Raw genomic sequence first — 18,190 nt, 5'->3', positions numbered from 1 at the left:
GGCACACAAAATCACCAGGCAGATTTCTCCATCTTGTGTCAGTTAGCATAAATTAGTGTAGTCTTCTCTCAATTTAAATGAGACTCTGCAGTAACGATGATGAGTGCACAATACATCACGTTTAATTCCCTCCTGCACGGAGACTATCTCTTCGTGATGCTTCTCGGGGAAGGAGGTGATAACGTGAATCACATCCTGCCAACTCCACGGGGGGCGCGCCTTTCGTGCTGTGGGGCTCCAGGGGTGTGTTCAGGCTGGTGCAGGGCTTGGGGAAGCGTCCGAGGACAGCAAGGCAGGAGTGGTTTCCCGTCCTGGAAGCAGAGGGACCAGGGCTGTCACTGACCGAGCCCTGCTCAGCGCCAGGCTCCGCGTGTGCTCAGTACACTTGGCAGCAGCAGCGAGAGCCACCTTTTAGATGAGAACCAGATGTGGAAACCAAGGCTGGAGGGGTTAGCGCCTTCACAGGCCACCGGCCCCGACGGGGCAGGGGCAGCCCTGGTCTGAGTGGCTGGTCCTCCCTCCTCATGAGCCTGTGAAATAGTTACTTTTACAGTGAATCGCGAGGGAAGCGAAACCCCATCCACCGCCTAGGGACCCCTAGGGTCTTCGGTTGCGTAAGCAAGTGGGTCAGGGCTCCAGGCTGTGTCCCCTCAGCCACGTCGCCTGGGGCTGAGTTACCGGCCACACCTCCATCCTTCCTTCGTCCCAGGACCATCCTCCCCCTCCCCCCATGCCCTCCCCTCCCCTGCCCTCCCCTCCCCTGCCCTCCCCTCCCCCCACGCCCTCCCCTCCCCCCACGCCCTCCCCTCCCCCCACGCCCTCCCCTTCCCCCACGCCCTCCCCTCCCCTGCCCGCCCCTCCCCCCACACCCTCCCCTCCCCTGCCCTCCCCTCCCCATGGTCGCCTCTGGTTAAGATGCTTTGTGGTTTGGGACCAGTGAGTCCTGTTTATCTCTGCCATGGTTCCTCCTGCTGCAAACTGAGCTCCAGGAAGGAGGGGAATATCCCCACATTGCAGACGGGTGCTGATGGCCCCCAAAAGCCCTCACGCCCCCCTCACCCTGAGCCCACGCTTCGCCATCACGTGAACCCTGAGCGTACTGCTCCGTCTAATGCACCAGCCTCCCCTGGGACTCCCCACGTGCGGGCCCGGTGGCCTGGGCCTCATACCTCTGTGTCCCCCCCGCCCGGCGAAACCCCCAATGCTGTGACTCCACCCCCTCCAGCACTTCCTGGGAAGCTTCCTGCAGCTCAGCCCGCGGTTTCCCCTCCTCTCTGCTGCTGCTTTCTTACCCACAGGGCCCTTCCAGCACTGTGACATTTAACTACAACCAGCCTGTGAAAGGCCTCCTTTTCCTCTAACTGCAAAACTTCTCGACGAGGAACGTACCTCCCACTGTCTATACCACAGGACCCAGGACAGGCGGGGATGTAACTGGGGCTCAGAACGTCCTTATGGATGAAAGGGAATTTAAGGGACGTGTTAACCCAGTGGGCTTTCTTATTTCTGGGAGCGTCAGCGTTTCTCACGCTGGAGTTGTGCATGCCGATGGCCGTGCGCCAGGATTTGGTCAGATCCTCGGACCTGCCGCCCTTAGGAGAGGAGACGCCCCTGTGTCTGGACCTCTCCCTGCTTCTGAAGCCTCTCTTGCTGCCGCTTGGGAAATATCTGTGCACATCAAACAGCTACTTCTCAGCAAACCTTGGGCAGGATATCTCGGACAGCACGGGGTCTTAGCGTGTGCTCACACTGGGTTGTGTGCATTTCTGCTCCGTGTGTCTGGTTGCCGGTGAATCCCCAGCAGCGGTGGGCCTGCTGTCTCTGCGTTGTGGACACCAGGTAGAGGGTGCACCCGGGGGAGGCCCAGGGCCGTGCCCCTGAGGCACTTGGAGAGGGAGTGTTGGAATTCAGAGTGTCATCGCAGTGAGGTCCGCAGCCCGCCGTCTGCCTGGGTCACTGGGTGTCAGTTGTTATTCTGGTGTGTGTTTCTGATTGTGAGATCATAACGTCTGGAGATCACGACCTGTGTGATGAGGGGTCGGCCCTGACCCAGCGCCCCTGCCCTCACGCCGGCTGGGAGCTCCCAGCATCCGCTCGTTCCTTCCAGCTCATGGGGCGTCGGGTGCTCTGGAGCTGTTTACTCCGACTCAGAGGTGACTGCCTCCAGGATGCGTTTGCTGGAAAGAGCCGGGGACCCTCACCGCATCTCGTTACTAATTCCCGTAGTTCATGGCAGAAGTCCGGGACAGACCTTTCGGAGAAGAACGCTGTCAGACGTGCAGTGACAGGCCAGTTGCTTTGTGTCCTGGGCTTATAACACACAGATGACGGATTCTCACTTATGATCTTGCTGGAAATGATTTTTTTTAAGGCTAAGGCCTAGATGCATTAATAATTGAATTTGAAATGACATTTGCTTAAGACTTGCGTTCTAGAGAAGTTCATATGCCACCGGCTCAACCCAAGGCTTTTGAATGATCTTTGATTCACAGAATTTGAATTCCTTGAGGGTGTCAGTTACTGAGTCATCATCATCATCATTGTGCCACTACTGTGTTTTGAACTTGCTGTGTAGTTTTGAACGTATATAACATATATAGCCCGTGATGGAGATGAAATCTACTGAGAAGGTCTTGAATTTTGGTGTCAGTTTTGATGCAAATTCGGTTATCATTCCACAATTCTCATCCCGGGTAAACAGCCTGGTGTTGAGTTTTGCTGCCATACAGGGCAGTGAGGGCAGAGGGTGGTCAAGGCCAAGGGTGGGGCTGGGTGTGAAGTCCGGTCCCGCAAGTGCCCACTCTGAGCTCAGGGCCACACTCTGGCCTGTGGCCGCCCCTCCCCCGCCCCATCGTCACATTCTGGGATCTGCTCCACGAAGGCCGAGGCCCCAGCGGTGACCTCTCCCTGCAGGCGGACCTGTCTCCCCGGGCCCCAGGAGGAGTTCGTCACGGTGACAAGAGCCCATTGGGCCTCAGAGGCACCCCTAAACATGGGCAGCGTCGGGGGCCCTGCCCACATAGGGCCGCTGGAGTGTGTGTGCCGCACCCAGAGTTGAGTTTGGGAGCTCGTGGTGAAGCAGACTGGGGTGGGCTCCTTCACGGTGCCTCCTGGGCCTCTGCTTGGGAAGGGAGGGTGGTACCTTTGCACTGCAGGGCTACCCCGGGCCTTGGTTCTGGAGGGCAGGGCAGGGCTCAGGGCTAGGAGCTCTTGTGCACGGCTGTCTTGGCTTTCCCGACTCTGTGGCTTTCGGACTCTTCCTGGGAAAAGGAAGCGCCTCTTTCCAGTTTCTGGTGGGAAAGCCTGGCAGCCCTGCGTCCACCATGCTCACAGGTGCCCGGGTTCCCGCAAAGGTGCAGCCTGCGGCCCCTTGTTCCCTGTGGGTCCCGGGGCGCGTCCCTCCTGCAGAACCTGGTATCCAGTCATGGGCCTGCTTTGCGAGGACTCAGTATTTGTCCGTTTTAGTGTTTTTACTGCAATACAATACTGTACTTTTGCTCATCATTATTTGTGCTTGAGAGATCTAACAGTCGTAATCAACGTTTTCGATATTAAAATTAAGTGGTAAGATACATCGTTATTATTTCAGCTAAGTAACCTGAGTCATGCACAGCTGTCAACATGTATTTAATGTGTGCAGATGCATATGACAAAGAGTTGTTGTCATTTTTGAAAAAAAATGTATCATGTAAAACATTTGCAAAGCAGTTTCTTTACAATAGAATCTGCTGAGGTGCAAAGGCAGAGCCGGCTGTCTTGCTGGGGCGGCCGGATCGCACCGTCTGCAGGTCAGGCTGCAGCTGAGCCTCTAACTCAGTGGCAGAGCCCGGGAGTAACCATCTCTCTGTCTGTTCTGTTTGCAGAGTCCCAGTGCACCCTCTGCGGGGAGCCGGAAGGTGAGTGCCTGGCCCTTGTCACACCTGCCTCAGGTGGGCATGGCCTGTGCTGTGACAGACGCTGCGGAGCCTGTCAGAGGCGGGTTACAAATCCAAAGCACGTTCTGTGTGGTGTTTGATGGAACAAGTGAGTAAAAGAATCAGAACCGAGCGCGGGATGAGCTTTGGGCAGGAGGTGCTCATCTCTAAAGGAAAATTGGCAGCACACCCAAATTGCAACACTTTCGGTTTGGCTTTAGAAATTTCAGTTCGTTTTCGCCGTGTAATAAATGCCAGTATTACAAATACATATGAATTGGCTTTAAAGAAATTAGCCAGTGGTGCTGACGGGCCTCACGTGCGATGAGACCTCTGGAAACTCTTCCTTCCTTCTTGTTGTCCGGGGCGGAAGCCGAGGGGGTGGGGTCAGAGCAGCCAGCCCCTGGCAGCAGGTGTGGAGTGCCCCCCTCAACCCCGGGGCTTCCGTACATGCACGCGATCACGCCACCAGGAAGGTGTCTGCCCGCAAGTCGAAAAACAAAGTGAACCTAGCGTTAACTTGGAAATTCCATCAAACACTGTATTTCCTCAGTTTGGGGTTAACAGAGATGCTAGGACTAAGTTTGGAGTTCTTCCCGTGTTGTTTAAGGGCTATATAACGATAGCTGTGGCAATGATTACTCACATCTTAAGGTCTTAAGCTTCACTGTCATGGAAACATGAACTTTGGGCCCCTGGTGTTTCCAGGGTCGAAAGACGCGTGGGGTTTTCTGGTCCTCGGGGCGGCTGCTCCAGAATGAAGGTCGAGAGCGGGTTTCAGCTGAGCTGCGCTGCCTGGTGATGTGGGAACCGCGGAGATGCCGGGGGTCGTGGGGACTGTGGGTGTCGTGGGGACTGTGGGTGTCGTGGGGTGTCTCGGGGTTTTGCGGGGAGCTGTGGGTGTCGCGGGGGGACTGATGGAGTTCTCTACCGTGTCCTGTGCGCTGTCTCGTTGTTGCAGGTTTGCGCCCCCGCCCTGGCCTCCCATCTAATCTCCTTGCTCTTCCCCACACCTTTCGTGGAACGTGGTCAGCGTGCTACGTACCCTACAAAAGTCGTGAAACATGAAATTCTTGTACGTGTTGGCGGCTGCAAACCGTGCTGCATGTCTGTCTCAGTGTTTCCGCGAGCGGCCGGCTGTGTTCCGCGGGCATGTGTTCGGCGGCGGGCGGGCGGGCAGAGCGCGGTCCCCGGGTCGGCGGAGCCCGGTGCGCGCGAGGGGCGAGGGGCGGAGGTAAGCACGTGCGTCCCCGGGCATCCAGGCTCGGGGGCATCGGTCCGTGTCCGTGGACGCCCAGGGCGGCGGGCTGGCTCCGGAGTGGACGAGCCCCCGGCGGGCCTGCAGCCCGGCCAGGCGGGACCCAGGTCCAGGCTGAGGCCCCCCCCCCCCCCCCGCGCTGTCTGATTCTCTGCAGCCATTTCAGGGTTTCAGACATGCAAGTGGGCGGCTCCAAATCAGAGAGCAGGAAAGACTGGCTGGCACGGCCTCAGCTGTGCTTTATTTTCTGAAAAGCACGATCATATGAATATTCATACATTTTTAAATCATTTAAGTAATTAGTCTAAGTGAGGGCTGGCTGGGTGCAGTGAGCGGAATCTAAAATCAGCTTTTTTGTTCAGTAATTTCTCCGGCAGCTTCAATCAGTTTACTCGTAAGCCCCCGTGCACAGGGGGGATCAGAGCTGGAGGCTGGCAACAGGATGTACAGCTTAGATCCGGGCGCCCCAGGCTCTTCACACCCAGAAGGTTAAGGCGTCAACTGATTGAGCTCCTCTTTCTTGTCAGAAGGCTGTGAACAGCGTTTCACTGCTAAACCAGTGAAGTGGGAAACACCTATTTGCATTTTAATGATTGGTTCTCTGGGAGAGAGCTGGTTCTTTGGATCCAGATTGAATAATTAGCATTGTCTCCGATGATAATATCTGTGAAGCTAGTGAGACTAGGAACCCAGTTTATGGGAGGCTGGAGACCTCAGAATTCTGAGACTGTGGATCCCTGCACTGCTGTGGCCTGTTTTCCAGAGAACATAAAAGTTTAATTGTGTATAAAATGTAGATCACGATTTCAGTATTGCTTACACTTCGTACGTCGTCGCAAGGTTTCTGAAATTTGGATAGCTATGTTTTTATGAGGTGAGAATGTTTAATGGGATTTATTGTTATTTACTGGTATCATTCTTTCTACTCAGAGTATCCAGACCACTCAACTCTGAATGCTTGCAAGAGAGGGTGCGTGAAAGTTGGGGGGGAGTCATTTAGTGACTGAGATTCATCTAGGCATTTGCAAGGGGACAGTGACCACAGTAATTCCCTGGGATGGAGACCCATTCCAAACCAAAACCAAAAAAAGCTTAAAATTTACTCAGAGCCATCTCATTTGTTACAATAATTTTCTATAATAATTTAACAGTAAGACTGTCTCCATTTGTATCATTTCCCTAGTGGTTCCTATTATCGTTTAGACCTTGGAAGTAACTGGATGTTATTTAGCAAGAAGGTCACCTTCTCAGATCTTCTTGACATGGAAAGTATAGCTGAAGGTTTTGTATGATATAATCCATTACTTTAATATAGGAAGATAATTTAAGGCTACATGATCCTTTCCAAACTTTACTGACAGATACGTGATACCCCTTGCTTTTTAACAAGACCACAAGGAAGATTATGGACATTTGGTGGGAGCACAGATGTCCGTTCATGCATTTGTCTATATGTTTACACTTTTGTGGTTGGACCTGCCGTCCTACCTACTAGATTTTCTGATGTGGGAAGACAGATCCTGATGCCTGGGGGGATTGAGGAGAACTTATTTGAAATCTACTATAATGTAATAACAATGTCTTACATTTATGTTATTTAACCCAATTAAAACTAAGAAATACAATAGGCTATTATGATATAAATTTGGCATGAAGGAATGTGCTACAAAAATGTTAGGATGGATTTTAGAATGAAAGATTTTTCAGTGATAGAGGCCTTAAGATTATAACTTCAAAGCAGTGGACCATTTGTGGTGGCATAAATATACATTGGATCATTGGGAAAATCTTATTTGTAGAAATACCAGTCCAAAAACAAATGTAAGGTTAAGAAAAGGAAATCTCAAAAAGTTTAAAGTGAGGGATTTTCTTTCTAAATCTGAATTTTGTTTTTACTTTGATCATGTTGTTTTAAATTGCACACTGCTCCTAGAAGTTTGGACAGACATACAGACTCTTGTATTTTACTACAGATAGAGTGATTGCCAAATACCTCTTCTTTCTTCATAACCCATCAGTTGAGAAAAGGAGCGTTTCCCCCGGTATTTATAGTGTTACGTTCTTGATTTTTTTTTAATACAAATAATCAAGATTTTCCCTGCAAGTGACTCTGAACAGTGGAAATTTCCACACTATTTTTGTACCTTAATTGAGAATGTGTCATCCTGAGATTTTAAGGCCCCTCAACAATTAGGGAAAATAATAAGGTGGCTTTTAGAAAACTGGGCATCAAAGGGTTTAGAGAGAAGCATTTCCATCCCTCCTCCCAGCTCTCACCCCCGTCCATGGAAACGGGGGGGCGTTAATTCTCAAATACAACTCGTGCCTCTCTTGTTTTAAGATCATACCTTTTTAATTGTATGCTTTGGATAAACATCATCTTTTCTGATTGCTCTTCTTGGATGGTTAGTGGAAGATAACCACCACTTATTAAGTTCTCCACGTGTGCCAGGCACTCTAGAAAAAAAATTAGTGTTGCTTAGGAACTGAAGAATTCAACTAATTTTTGAGAGAAAACAGAACTCTGCTCCAGCCAATCTGTCTTCTAGGACCTTAAAATGGTTTGTGTTATAGCGGAAATAAGAAGATATTGCCTAGGGTAAGACAGAGAATACTGTTCCTCATAAAAGTTTACGATGGGGGACATCAGAAAGCATGGAAGACTGTCCCGTCCCTACTACACACATAAAATCGCTGCATGATTTTTATCAACATTTGCTTTCAGCACATAGTTGAACTTGAATGAAAGGAAGAGAGGGAATCGCTTAGGTGCCAAGAATTAGGAAAGGATTTTAAGCCCGAGGGTAGGCGTGAGTCAAGGGACATTGGCCCCTGAGAAGTGAACCCAGAAAGGCACGGGGGTGGGCAGAGCGCTGACGCTCAGGCAGATGAGAGACACTGGCTGCACCTGTGGGGTGGGGCTGGCGGAGAAGCTGGAACTGAGCCCTGGGAATGAAACCCAGAATCTCAGTGAGTTTCCCCATGTGTGAGAGAAGAACTGGAAAACACTGACCCGTGAAAGTATAAAGGAAGCTTATCACATTACCAGGGTCATGGGTAGAATATGGTTACCGACAGGGTACACACACTCCAGGCACGGACGTGAAATCTGAATTTCTACCACCTGTGTCTGAAGGACCATGTGGTGAAATTAATGTGAATGCTGTTCCAGAAGCAGAAGCATTTGGGATTCTGTCCAAACCTGACGGCTGCAGCAGAATCGAAATCTCAAATTATCTACGGGATCTTTGACAAAACAGGGCTCCAGGGGCTACTCCTCCACTTAAAAAGTAACCCCCACTTTAGATAAACATACAATAAAACATAACCCCTGTAAAGAAACTTTGGGGGTGAGAAAACATGATAGAACGATGAGAATCAACAGACTTGCAGAGATGTTGGGTAGGCTTAAAATTACTAAAGAGATTTTTAAAAGGAAAAGAAATCATAATAAAACAACTCTCTGGCATGAAAACAAAGACGGATTAAAAAACAGTGTACCTAGAAACAAGAAATGTCATTTAAATTCGCTCCTGTGTCCGTATGTTATAAGTGGATTTGACAGAGCTGAAAAGAGAATGAGCAAGGTAGAAAAACGACATGAGGATATTATCTAGAGTTTTGCACAAGCATATAAAAGATACTATGGAGAGGAAGGAGACATTGCTCAAAGGAGGAAAGGCTGAGATTTTTCCAGAACTGAAGCAACGGGCTGTGCCTTTTGATCTACAGACCACCAATACTGAAGCCAATAAATAAAGCACATTCATATCTTACAAAGTGAAACTTCAGAGTATGAGAAACAGGGCTTCCCTGGTGGCTCAGTGGTTGGGGATCCGCCTGCCAATGCAGGGGACACGGGTTCAAGCCCTGGTCCAGGAAGATCCCACATGCCGACATGCCGCGGGGCAACTAAGCCCGTGCACCACAACTACTGAGCCTGCGCTCTAGAGCCCGCAAGCCACAACTGCTGAGCCTGCGAGCTGCAACTACTGAAGACCGCGTGCCTAGAGCCCATGCTCCGCAACAAGAGAAGCCACCACAATGAGAAGCGCTCTCACCACGATGAAGAGCAGCCCCTGATCGCCGCAACTAGAGAAAGCCCACACACAGCCACGAGGACCCAATGCGGCCCAAAAAATAAATACATTAAGATAAACAAATTAAAAAAAAAAGAATATGAGCGACAAACAAATGATCTTAAATATAGTCAAAGGGAATATACAGGCTACAGTGACGGCAGAGGCTTACTGCCATCAAAATTGATGCTAGATGGCATTGGCGTTAGAGTCACGTCTAAAGATTACTGAGAAAAACGAAGGGAGTAAGGAAGATGCCACATGTGCAACAGAAATCTCATTAGAAGAGGAAAGGGGGAGAGAGAGAGGGGAAAAGGCTCAGATAACACAAAATACGAGAGAAGTGACTGAAGTATTTTTTCAGATAAATAAAATCATTATTTAATGATGAAAGGATACTGCTCTAAGAAGCTAAAACAATCATTACTTTAGAATAGACTGAAAATATTCAAAAATAAAAGAAAAACAGGATTACAATGAGAAACTGACAAATTCAAAGTTCTGATGGGAGACTCCCTAATCTCATTATGTACCCAGAATCTTGCAGGAGGAAGCTGGTTCCCCAGGGAGAGAGATGAGCTCTTAGGTGTTTCCTTTCCCCCCAGCATCCCTGCTGGGAACCTGTCTGCTGACAGCTGAAGGGAGTTCTTGCCAAGGTCAAGGTTTAGTTCTCTGCTCCACCTCAGTCCTTTTATACTGTGGCCCTGTGGCCACAGCAAGTGCTTGCCCAAACAATCTGAGCTTTTATTGGAAATATCTGCAGAAATCCAGAACCCACTTGGCTTCAGGATGAAAAGAGATTCCTCTGGACCACATTCTCTCAGTGGAGCATCTCTGCCTTCCCTTCCCGGGGCCCCGAAGCTCAGCGAGCCCACCTTCCAGCCTTATAGCCTGAGGCAGATAAATATCTATTCCTGAATTATAGGTCAGACGGTATCATTTCCTTCCTCAAATGGTGTCAAGGTTCCCTGTCATCTATAGGATGAACTCCACATTCAAAATCTGCCGTAAACTTGCCCCATCTTGCCTTTTTCACCTCATGTAGCCACAAGTAACTCATGCACCCTCTGGATTCTGGTTGCCACATCCTAACAGAGGGCTCCAAGAGTGCACTTGGACACTGAAGGATTTGTGATGGACAGAGGTTGGAGGAGGGCTGGTGGGGACCGTGTGTGTTTGTGTGTGTGTGTGTGTGTGTGTGTGTGTGTGTGTGTGTGTGTGTGTGTGTGTGATGAGCAGAGGGGGGGAATCAAGGGACACACAAGGGGTGGTTGGCATTTGTTATCTCAGCAGAGGTTAGTTTTGCATGTACAGGGGGAGAGGAGACTTGCAGTATATTTGTATTAAGCATAGAAAAGTCTAGAAAAGCCTTCAAGGACCAGCTCGAGCTCCATCTCCCTGATGCAGGGTTCTGGGTCCTCTCCATCACCCATGGGCACTCACCCTCTGGGATCTTCCATGCCTGTTGTGCTTCCTGTTAGCCTTCCTCCCATTCTTTTTTCTCCAGGGATACCTGTGGGAGCACAACGTGTGCCAGACTTGGAGCTGAGCGCTGCTTTGTAGGCGCTCTGAGCACAGAAGCTGTGTCACTTCATCTTTACATCCCAAAGTGCCCAGTTGCATATTTCTGAACCAGATGCGTAAAGCTAATCATTAGTATATCTGGTCTTATTGCCAACAAAGGCAGTTACGTAAGCTTCGCTCAGAGGTGAAGCTACAGCTATTAAATATGATAAAATAGAGTGAAAGTGGGGATGAATTGCACATACCATCTGGTGTCTGAGACTCTGTCACAATTATGCATTTATGCCGAATGACATAAAATGCACAAAGAACACTAATTTGCAAATTTCTAATTTTTTTAGATTATCCAATATCTGAGATTCAGGCATTCAGCTGGCACTGAAACAATTTTACCTCATTAATTTGCTCAAGAAATAAATAAATATTCTATGTTTCTGGTCACCAGATCATTTAAATATCAAGTTTCAGGTTTCCAACATGTAGGTAAAGTGCTGTCTATTTTCTTGCCACTAAACTTATGCCTATTTGTTGCATTCTTTTTTTTTTTTTTTTTTGCGGTACGTGGGCCTCTCACCGCTGTGGCCTCTCCCGTTGCGGAGCACAGGCTCCGGACGCGCAGGCTCAGCGGCCATGGCTCACGGGCCCAGCCGCTCTGCGGCATGTGGGATCTTCCCGGACCGGGGCACGAACCCGTGTCCCCTGCATCGGCAGGCGGACTCCCAACCACTGCGCCACCAGGGAAGCCCCTATTTGTTGCATTCTGAAGCCTATTTGGGAGGTGAAGGCACACACAGAATATATGCAGTGGAATGTTGAGAAGCGCCAGATTACTATTTCTAGTAATTCACAATAAACGCCTTTATAATATTGGAAAAAATGGATAAAGAGAGAAAGTTAACATGAAGACAGACTCTGACATTTGTTTCCCATGTTGGAATGTCGCCACCTTGAAAGCAAGAGCTTTGTTTTAAATTTTGAATATCATGCGTGTCCCCTCAGGGTCCGTGCGTAAAACACCCAAAATTTAGGCTGCCTTTTGGTTGAGCTGAATCCATATCCTCGAGAGAATTCTTTCCATCTTCTTAAGCTCTGGGAACACGAAGAAGTGGAGTGCTTCTGTTTCCTGAGAATGAAATGTCCGTGCAGAGGTTAAATGAGCTCCTCTTACTACCTCTTTTCCTGTAATTTTCTAACCCTGAGTTTTATGCTGTACACTGGCAAACGTTGTGAGAATCCTTTTGGGAGTCTCGTTCTGACGTGACGAGTTCCAAGACACTTTCAAAGACAAAGAAGCGTTTCTGTGCCTTGGACCTTTGGGCAGAGTTGGCTTCATGGCACAGTGGCCGTCCCAGTGCCACCAGCCCTGTAAACCCACTTTCTCCCGTGGGTCCACAGGGCAGCAGCAAGGCCCTGACAATCAGTGAGACAAGTCTTGGAGGTAGACAGAGGCAAGGAAAAGGCCTGATTGAGCAGCAGGGCTCCTGATTTGGATGTAATCAAGGGCTTCTGGGCAACTGCCCGTGCTCTCACTCCTCTGTCTGCCCTTCTCTGCTGACTGTTTGCGACTTCATTCCTGCCTTTCTCCTGGATTTTCTTCGTTTTCCTGCCTGCATTTCACGAGCATTCAGTGAGTCCCAAGACTCTGTACTGGGTGCCAGGAAGAAAAGCTGGAGGGTGTTCCAACCCGGATAGAGTTCTTTGAGTTCTGAGAATGTTCTGGAAAGACCATCCATCATGGGGCCAGAGCGTCTGTCATCAGCGTTTCACAGAGGAGATGACGTGAAGCCTTTGGTTTGACCTTTCTCCAATACTTGCCCCAGGGTTTGTGTTTACAGGTTTGGCTGGGTTTAAGGTATTGCTTGTCTTTTAAGTGACTGACAGAGATGAGAAAGCCTTCTTGCTGAACCCCTTGTTGTTATTAATGATATGGGTTCATAATTTTGCTTTTCTCTCTGATTGTTACATCTCATTACCAATGTTATGAATAACAAATTATTGAGATTTTTACAGCATCTATCACTGTAGAATAACCTTGGAGGTAAACTTCCCAACATAGAATTACTGTGTCCTCCCCCAACCGATCTTGTGGTCAGATGACCCAGAACTCAGGGTATGGACCTACAGGTTGGCAAAGTGCTTGCAAGGGACACCGTGTTTTCAAAATAGGGCAATTGCTGTGGTGTCATGGGCAGGTCAGTGATCTTGGAACCAAAAACGCGAACTAGATGTATGACTCATCTTCTAAAAATGTTGAGCTAGCCGTGGTTCTGTCTTCATGGGATTTTCGAGGGGCTCTTGTGAGATGGCGCGTAGGGAAGGGATCGTTAGAGATCATGTTTTCCCGGCTGGAAGGAGTTCGCAGGAAAGGCCTTACTCAGCAAACCTGCCGCAGATGATGGGCTTTTTCCATTTCTCTTTATTTTTCCTATAGTTTCGCACTAGAAATGCCCCCCACATCACCATAGACACACCGTCTTCCCTTCAGCTCAGCTCACTCTTGACTGTAATACAGAGCTTCCCCGCCTCCGCCCTCCATGCACCATGGGTGGTTTTGTTTCCTGAAGATTGTGTGGGCGTCACCTCAGCAAAATGGGAAATGCTGTGCAGGTGCAGGGCGGGGGGCTGTGTTAAAAGGAGTAGAATTAGGGACACGGGAGCTACTCAACTATATATACGGAGTGAGTGGAGTCAGGAGAGTTCAGACTTGCTGGAACATGTTTCTCTGAGACTAAAAATGGAAAGAAAAGCAGGATATACAACATGGGCAAGGGAGAGCCCTTCGACAGATGTGATTATCGATCATCACAACTTCATTAACTAATAGGATAAAAAATCACTGGCTTTGCCCTTAAATATCGTTTTTGAAATACATGCCTTTTTTGACTCCTGCCTTGTATCCAAGGTTATCGACTTTCCTGGGGAGAAATACAGGCTCTGTGTCCAGTGGAAGGAGAGTCGGGCCAGGAATCAGGAGGCAGCGTCCCAGCTTCTTTCCGTTGATGGAAGCGCGAGCTTTCGTGAGAAGCTGCCCTGTGGACCTGATGTTCTCGGCCTAAGATTTCCTAAGTTGTGTGTCTACACGCACATGCACGTCTACAGACTAAAGTCTTGGCTTCAAGTGTCTCCATCTTATTTTCTAGATGCTCTGCACGGGCATCAACGGTTTCCATGACATTGCGCATCATTGGCCTTTGGTTTAGTGAAACTCTGTGTCTTGCTATTAGACGTGTGGTGGTGAAGGCAGATGGGAACTAATTGTTCAGAACTGTGCTGAGGGCTGACCCACTTCCTGCTATTCAAGTTCATGATTCCTCCACCTCTTCATGAAATTGGTGGCAATTTTGGCGGATTAACTATTACCAGACTAATTAATAAATTGTTAATTAAACAAACTAATGATAAATGTACAGAATAAAAATGTGTGGAAAGGGGGAAAAAAGAATATAAATTAGGAATACAAGATTAGAACTAAACAGGTTTTGGAACAAATCCAGCTTTCTCCCTTTAAGTAGACCTTGAACAAATTGTGCAACTTCACTGAGGGTGAAGTCTTCATCTGCAGAATGGGTAACATGGTATCGACGTTACAAGGCACTTTGAAGATTATAGTGGTTAGCATAGTGCCTGGTACCTAGTAGGGACTCAGTGACGTGTGTGTTTTGTTTTGCTGTTTACTTCTTTGCTCAGTTGTCGATTATTCTCTGTTTTTATTCAATGTATATTTGTCAGGTGTGATTCTAGGTGTTGGGGAGATACAGGATGAGGAGATAGTTGTGCATCTAAAGAAAATCTGAGAAAGTGACAGTTGTAATAAACAGCTACAAATAAACCAGTAGTTGTAACGATGATGATGATGATGATGAATCCGTTGTTTCATAGAAAGTTGTTCCCACTTACAGTAAAATGTGGCTCGTAAGGTGAAGAGGTAGTTCAGGGTAAGCAGAGAATGGAAGTTGCAGAGAGGGAATCTTTTTATTTATTTATTTTTTTTACATTTTAGGGCTTTTCTAAGAGGTAGCTATAGAAACCCTTCACCTCCATCTGCTAGAACCACTTCCCTTCCTCGACAGAAGAGAGACTCCATCAGATGGATGCATCGCTGCCCTGGTGGTGCCTGTGTTAGCACCTGTATCAGCCTGGGGTAACACCTGGCACAGAACAGAAGGGCAGTAGATGCTGTTGACTCAGTTGGGGTCACTCACTGTTGAGGCACCAACAGATTCAACAGGGAACTGCGCCCGAAGAATTCCCCACATTTGTCCTCCTGACACTGTTAAAGGCTAGAGAGAAAAGCAGAGAATCTACGTATAAGTGGACCTTCCAGCAGTCCTTCCAGACCTCACCATCCTCGGCGTTTGGTCTGGGAGGGGCATCGGGTGGGAGCGGTGTAGGATGTGGTTGGATCTTTCTCAGAAATGCTCAGTGACCCTGAGTAAAGTGAAATTTCCATTTGGGTCTTTCTGGGAATGATTAGTTTGGGAGACTTAGGAATACACCTGAGAGCAGTCCGTAGAGGCGTAAACTGGATCGACACTGAGGAGGGGACCTCAGCTTCGATACAGACTCCGCATTACAGTTTGATTGGATTATATGTATACGTTGACCTGATATGACTCTTTTAACAGGCCTGCTTATTATTGGTTGTTTTTTTAAAAATAATTCTTTATCTATTTTATTTTTGGCTGTGTTGGGTCTTTGTTTCTGTGCGAGGGCTTTCTCCAGTTGTGGCAAGCGGGGGCCACTCTTCATCACGGTGCGTGGGCCTCTCACTGTCGCAGCCTCTCGTTGCGGAGCACAGGCTCCAGACACGCAGGCTCAGAAGCTGTGGCTCACGGGCCTAGTTGCTCCGCGGCATGTGGGATCTTCCCAGACCAGGGCTCGAACCTGTGTTGCCTGCATTGGCAGGCAGACTCTCAACCACTGCGCCACCACACCAGGGAAGCCCGTTGTTATTGGTTTTGAATAATGAAATTAGAGTGATTTCAATATTCTCCGTTTTCTCAAATTCTGAAATAGTTACTTAGGTATTGTGAAGCAAAAATAAGAAAGTTACATAATCAGATTTAAGAAGTAATTAGAATATCATCATTTTTAGGTGAAACATGAGATAAATCGAGTTTGAATTGATATCTCTACAGTCAACACTCGTTTTGGGTTTGGGGTTAGAGCCACTCATGTGAGTCAGTATATGGAGATGGTCTATGATATGTGAGGGCGTCAAGCCAGGGGACAGATGTCATCTAGTGGAAAGAAAGGCACATACGTCATATAAATGCCGTAACATTTGTAACTTTCTGTTATGATCGTGCCAGAGAAACAGCAAATAATTTCAACTGTGAGAGGAATAATCAATTGTCCGACGCTGGACATGGGAACAGCATCTGAAACAAATGGTGAGCTGGACCCTAAAATAGGACAAAGACTTAGGAACCATGGTGTTGGGGTTGAAGGGGCTGTAGGACTCAGATCGCGGGCAGCTTTCCGTTCAAGCTGCAGATTTTCTGTATAGCTCTTCAAGGGGGCCCACGAGCCGTAGGTCTGTGAATACCCTAAACTGTGTGCGGAACTTTTGAGAGTGTCTATATATGCTTCGGGGCAAAAGGACATAGAATTTTCACCAGTTTCTCATAGAGGTTTATGACCTTGAAAAGGTGAGAAGAGCTGTGAGTGTGGGGAGCCTGGAAGGGAAGATTCCCGGTCTGTTCATATTTCAATGCTGTGTGTGTCCATCTCCACCTTGGATCTCTGACGAAACCCACTGGACCCCTGGGAACTGACCTTGGTCATGCTCGCTCTTGAATTCCTCCTCAGGGCCAACCCTCATGACAAGAGAGAGTAAGTAATACGTCCAAATAGCTGCTGTGAGCGAGTTTTGTCTGGATGGATGTGGTTGGGTCACGTTGGAGACAGGCCTTCACCTGGACCACAGATACTTACCCCCCACCCTGGGTACCGAGTCGCTGGGCATGGGATGGCCTGGGGAGCTCCTGCCTTGAGCAGGGCAGGAGACACCCAGCTGCCGAGTGCTCACTTGGGGAACATAGGCACCTCCGTCCCCCAGAGCTTCTAACGAAGAGCGAGATCCCAGATGCTGACCCGTGGTCCTCTTGCCCGTCTGACCTTGTAGCTGAATCACAGCTGGTATCACTTCACTGGGTTTACACTCCAGAGGGATGATCAGGCGGTAAGGCCCCTTGGTTCCTGGATGTACGTGTGCACAGTGGGGCAGGAACGTGTAATTGTGTTGGTTTATGTGTCCTGCTGCAGCTCTGTGATGTGCAGAGCTGGCTCCATCTTTTCCAGAAGGCTTCCTAGCTTTCTACAGATCCTTGGCGTTTACTGCATAAAAACATTGGTTTGAATTTGAATTTAATCCAAATTCTCAAGCCAGTATGAATGCTTTAACTCAGAAGCCTGTTTTTAATGAACTGGGATATATACTGCATGTTAAATTAAGATAAACTCGTTGTAGAATTCCCAGTGAGGTAAATGGGATTCTGTTCAAAGAGTGAAGCTAGAATGACATTGATGTATAATTCCAAATGGGGAACTTTAAATGAATTTTCCGGAGTTTAGTACCTTTGTATATAGCTGAGAATTGCTCAGACTGTGGGGCAACTGGCTATATACGTATTAATATTCCTTCTGATTTTGAAATCAGTTCAAAACCTGACTCATTCAGTAACCATTTTTCATATATGAAAGTCTTGTCAATTTAAATAATAGCTTTGTGATAAAATCATTTATAAAGCTGTGAGGTCTCAGCCTAATAGCACTATGTTTATCACGTCTTAATTTGCATTTGTCAGACTTTTTACGTGGAAAATGCATTTTTAAATTATACTTCAATGTGTCTAAGAGATAAGATTATTCAAAATAGTAACTGTTCTCTCTCCAAATGTCAGTGTGCTGGAATGAACACACACACACACACACACACACACACACACACACACACGTGAACATAAGGACAGGTCACATGTATAGAAACATAAAACATAAAATGAGTGTCTTTGGATTCATTTTCTGAGGTAGTTTTTAAAGTTTTGTTGTTTTTGTTGCTTTAGTAGTGGTCCAGCTCAATTAGACCTAAGAATCACATACCTAATGCTCAGGCTAATAACAGGAGGAGAAAAGAAATTCCCTTTGCTCTTAATTTATTGACTTAACAATGCTCCATGTTTCTTTAATTTCTTCATTAGGGAACTTTTATTAAATACTCTGCACGGATCCTTCCCAAAACAGCAGTACTAATTGTAGCAGCCATGACTACGCGCTCCCTACAGGCTGCCTCGTGTTCAGCAACTTACATCTATCAGACTTGCTTCTCTCTGTTTATTCCTTAGTCACCATCAGAAATAGAGCAGTGAGGTTCCCAGCCCAGTCACATATGATCCGTGAGAGCCTGGGTCTGG

The 18,190-nt window shown here is 47.8% G+C and overlaps 1 protein-coding gene across 1 annotated transcript in view; it reads left to right on the top strand.

Moving 5' to 3' along the window:
• DLGAP2 (DLG associated protein 2) overlaps positions 1–18,190 on the top strand; it is a gene marked incomplete at its 3' end in the record, with an annotated part of 716,077 nt that overhangs the window by 387,828 nt on the left and 310,059 nt on the right. The window contains exon 4 of the mRNA XM_082863905.1: positions 3,864–3,896. Within this exon, the coding sequence (XP_082720031.1) occupies positions 3,864–3,896 (33 nt within the window). The remainder of the gene's footprint in view (positions 1–3,863; positions 3,897–18,190) is intronic.

Source organism: Leucopleurus acutus (assembly GCF_964270905.1).
Source record: "Leucopleurus acutus genome assembly, chromosome: 21".
NCBI classification, from domain to species: domain Eukaryota; kingdom Metazoa; phylum Chordata; class Mammalia; order Artiodactyla; family Delphinidae; genus Leucopleurus; species Leucopleurus acutus.
The sequence above is the reverse complement of the archived record's forward strand: the minus strand, read 5'-3'. Positions and strand labels throughout refer to the sequence as shown.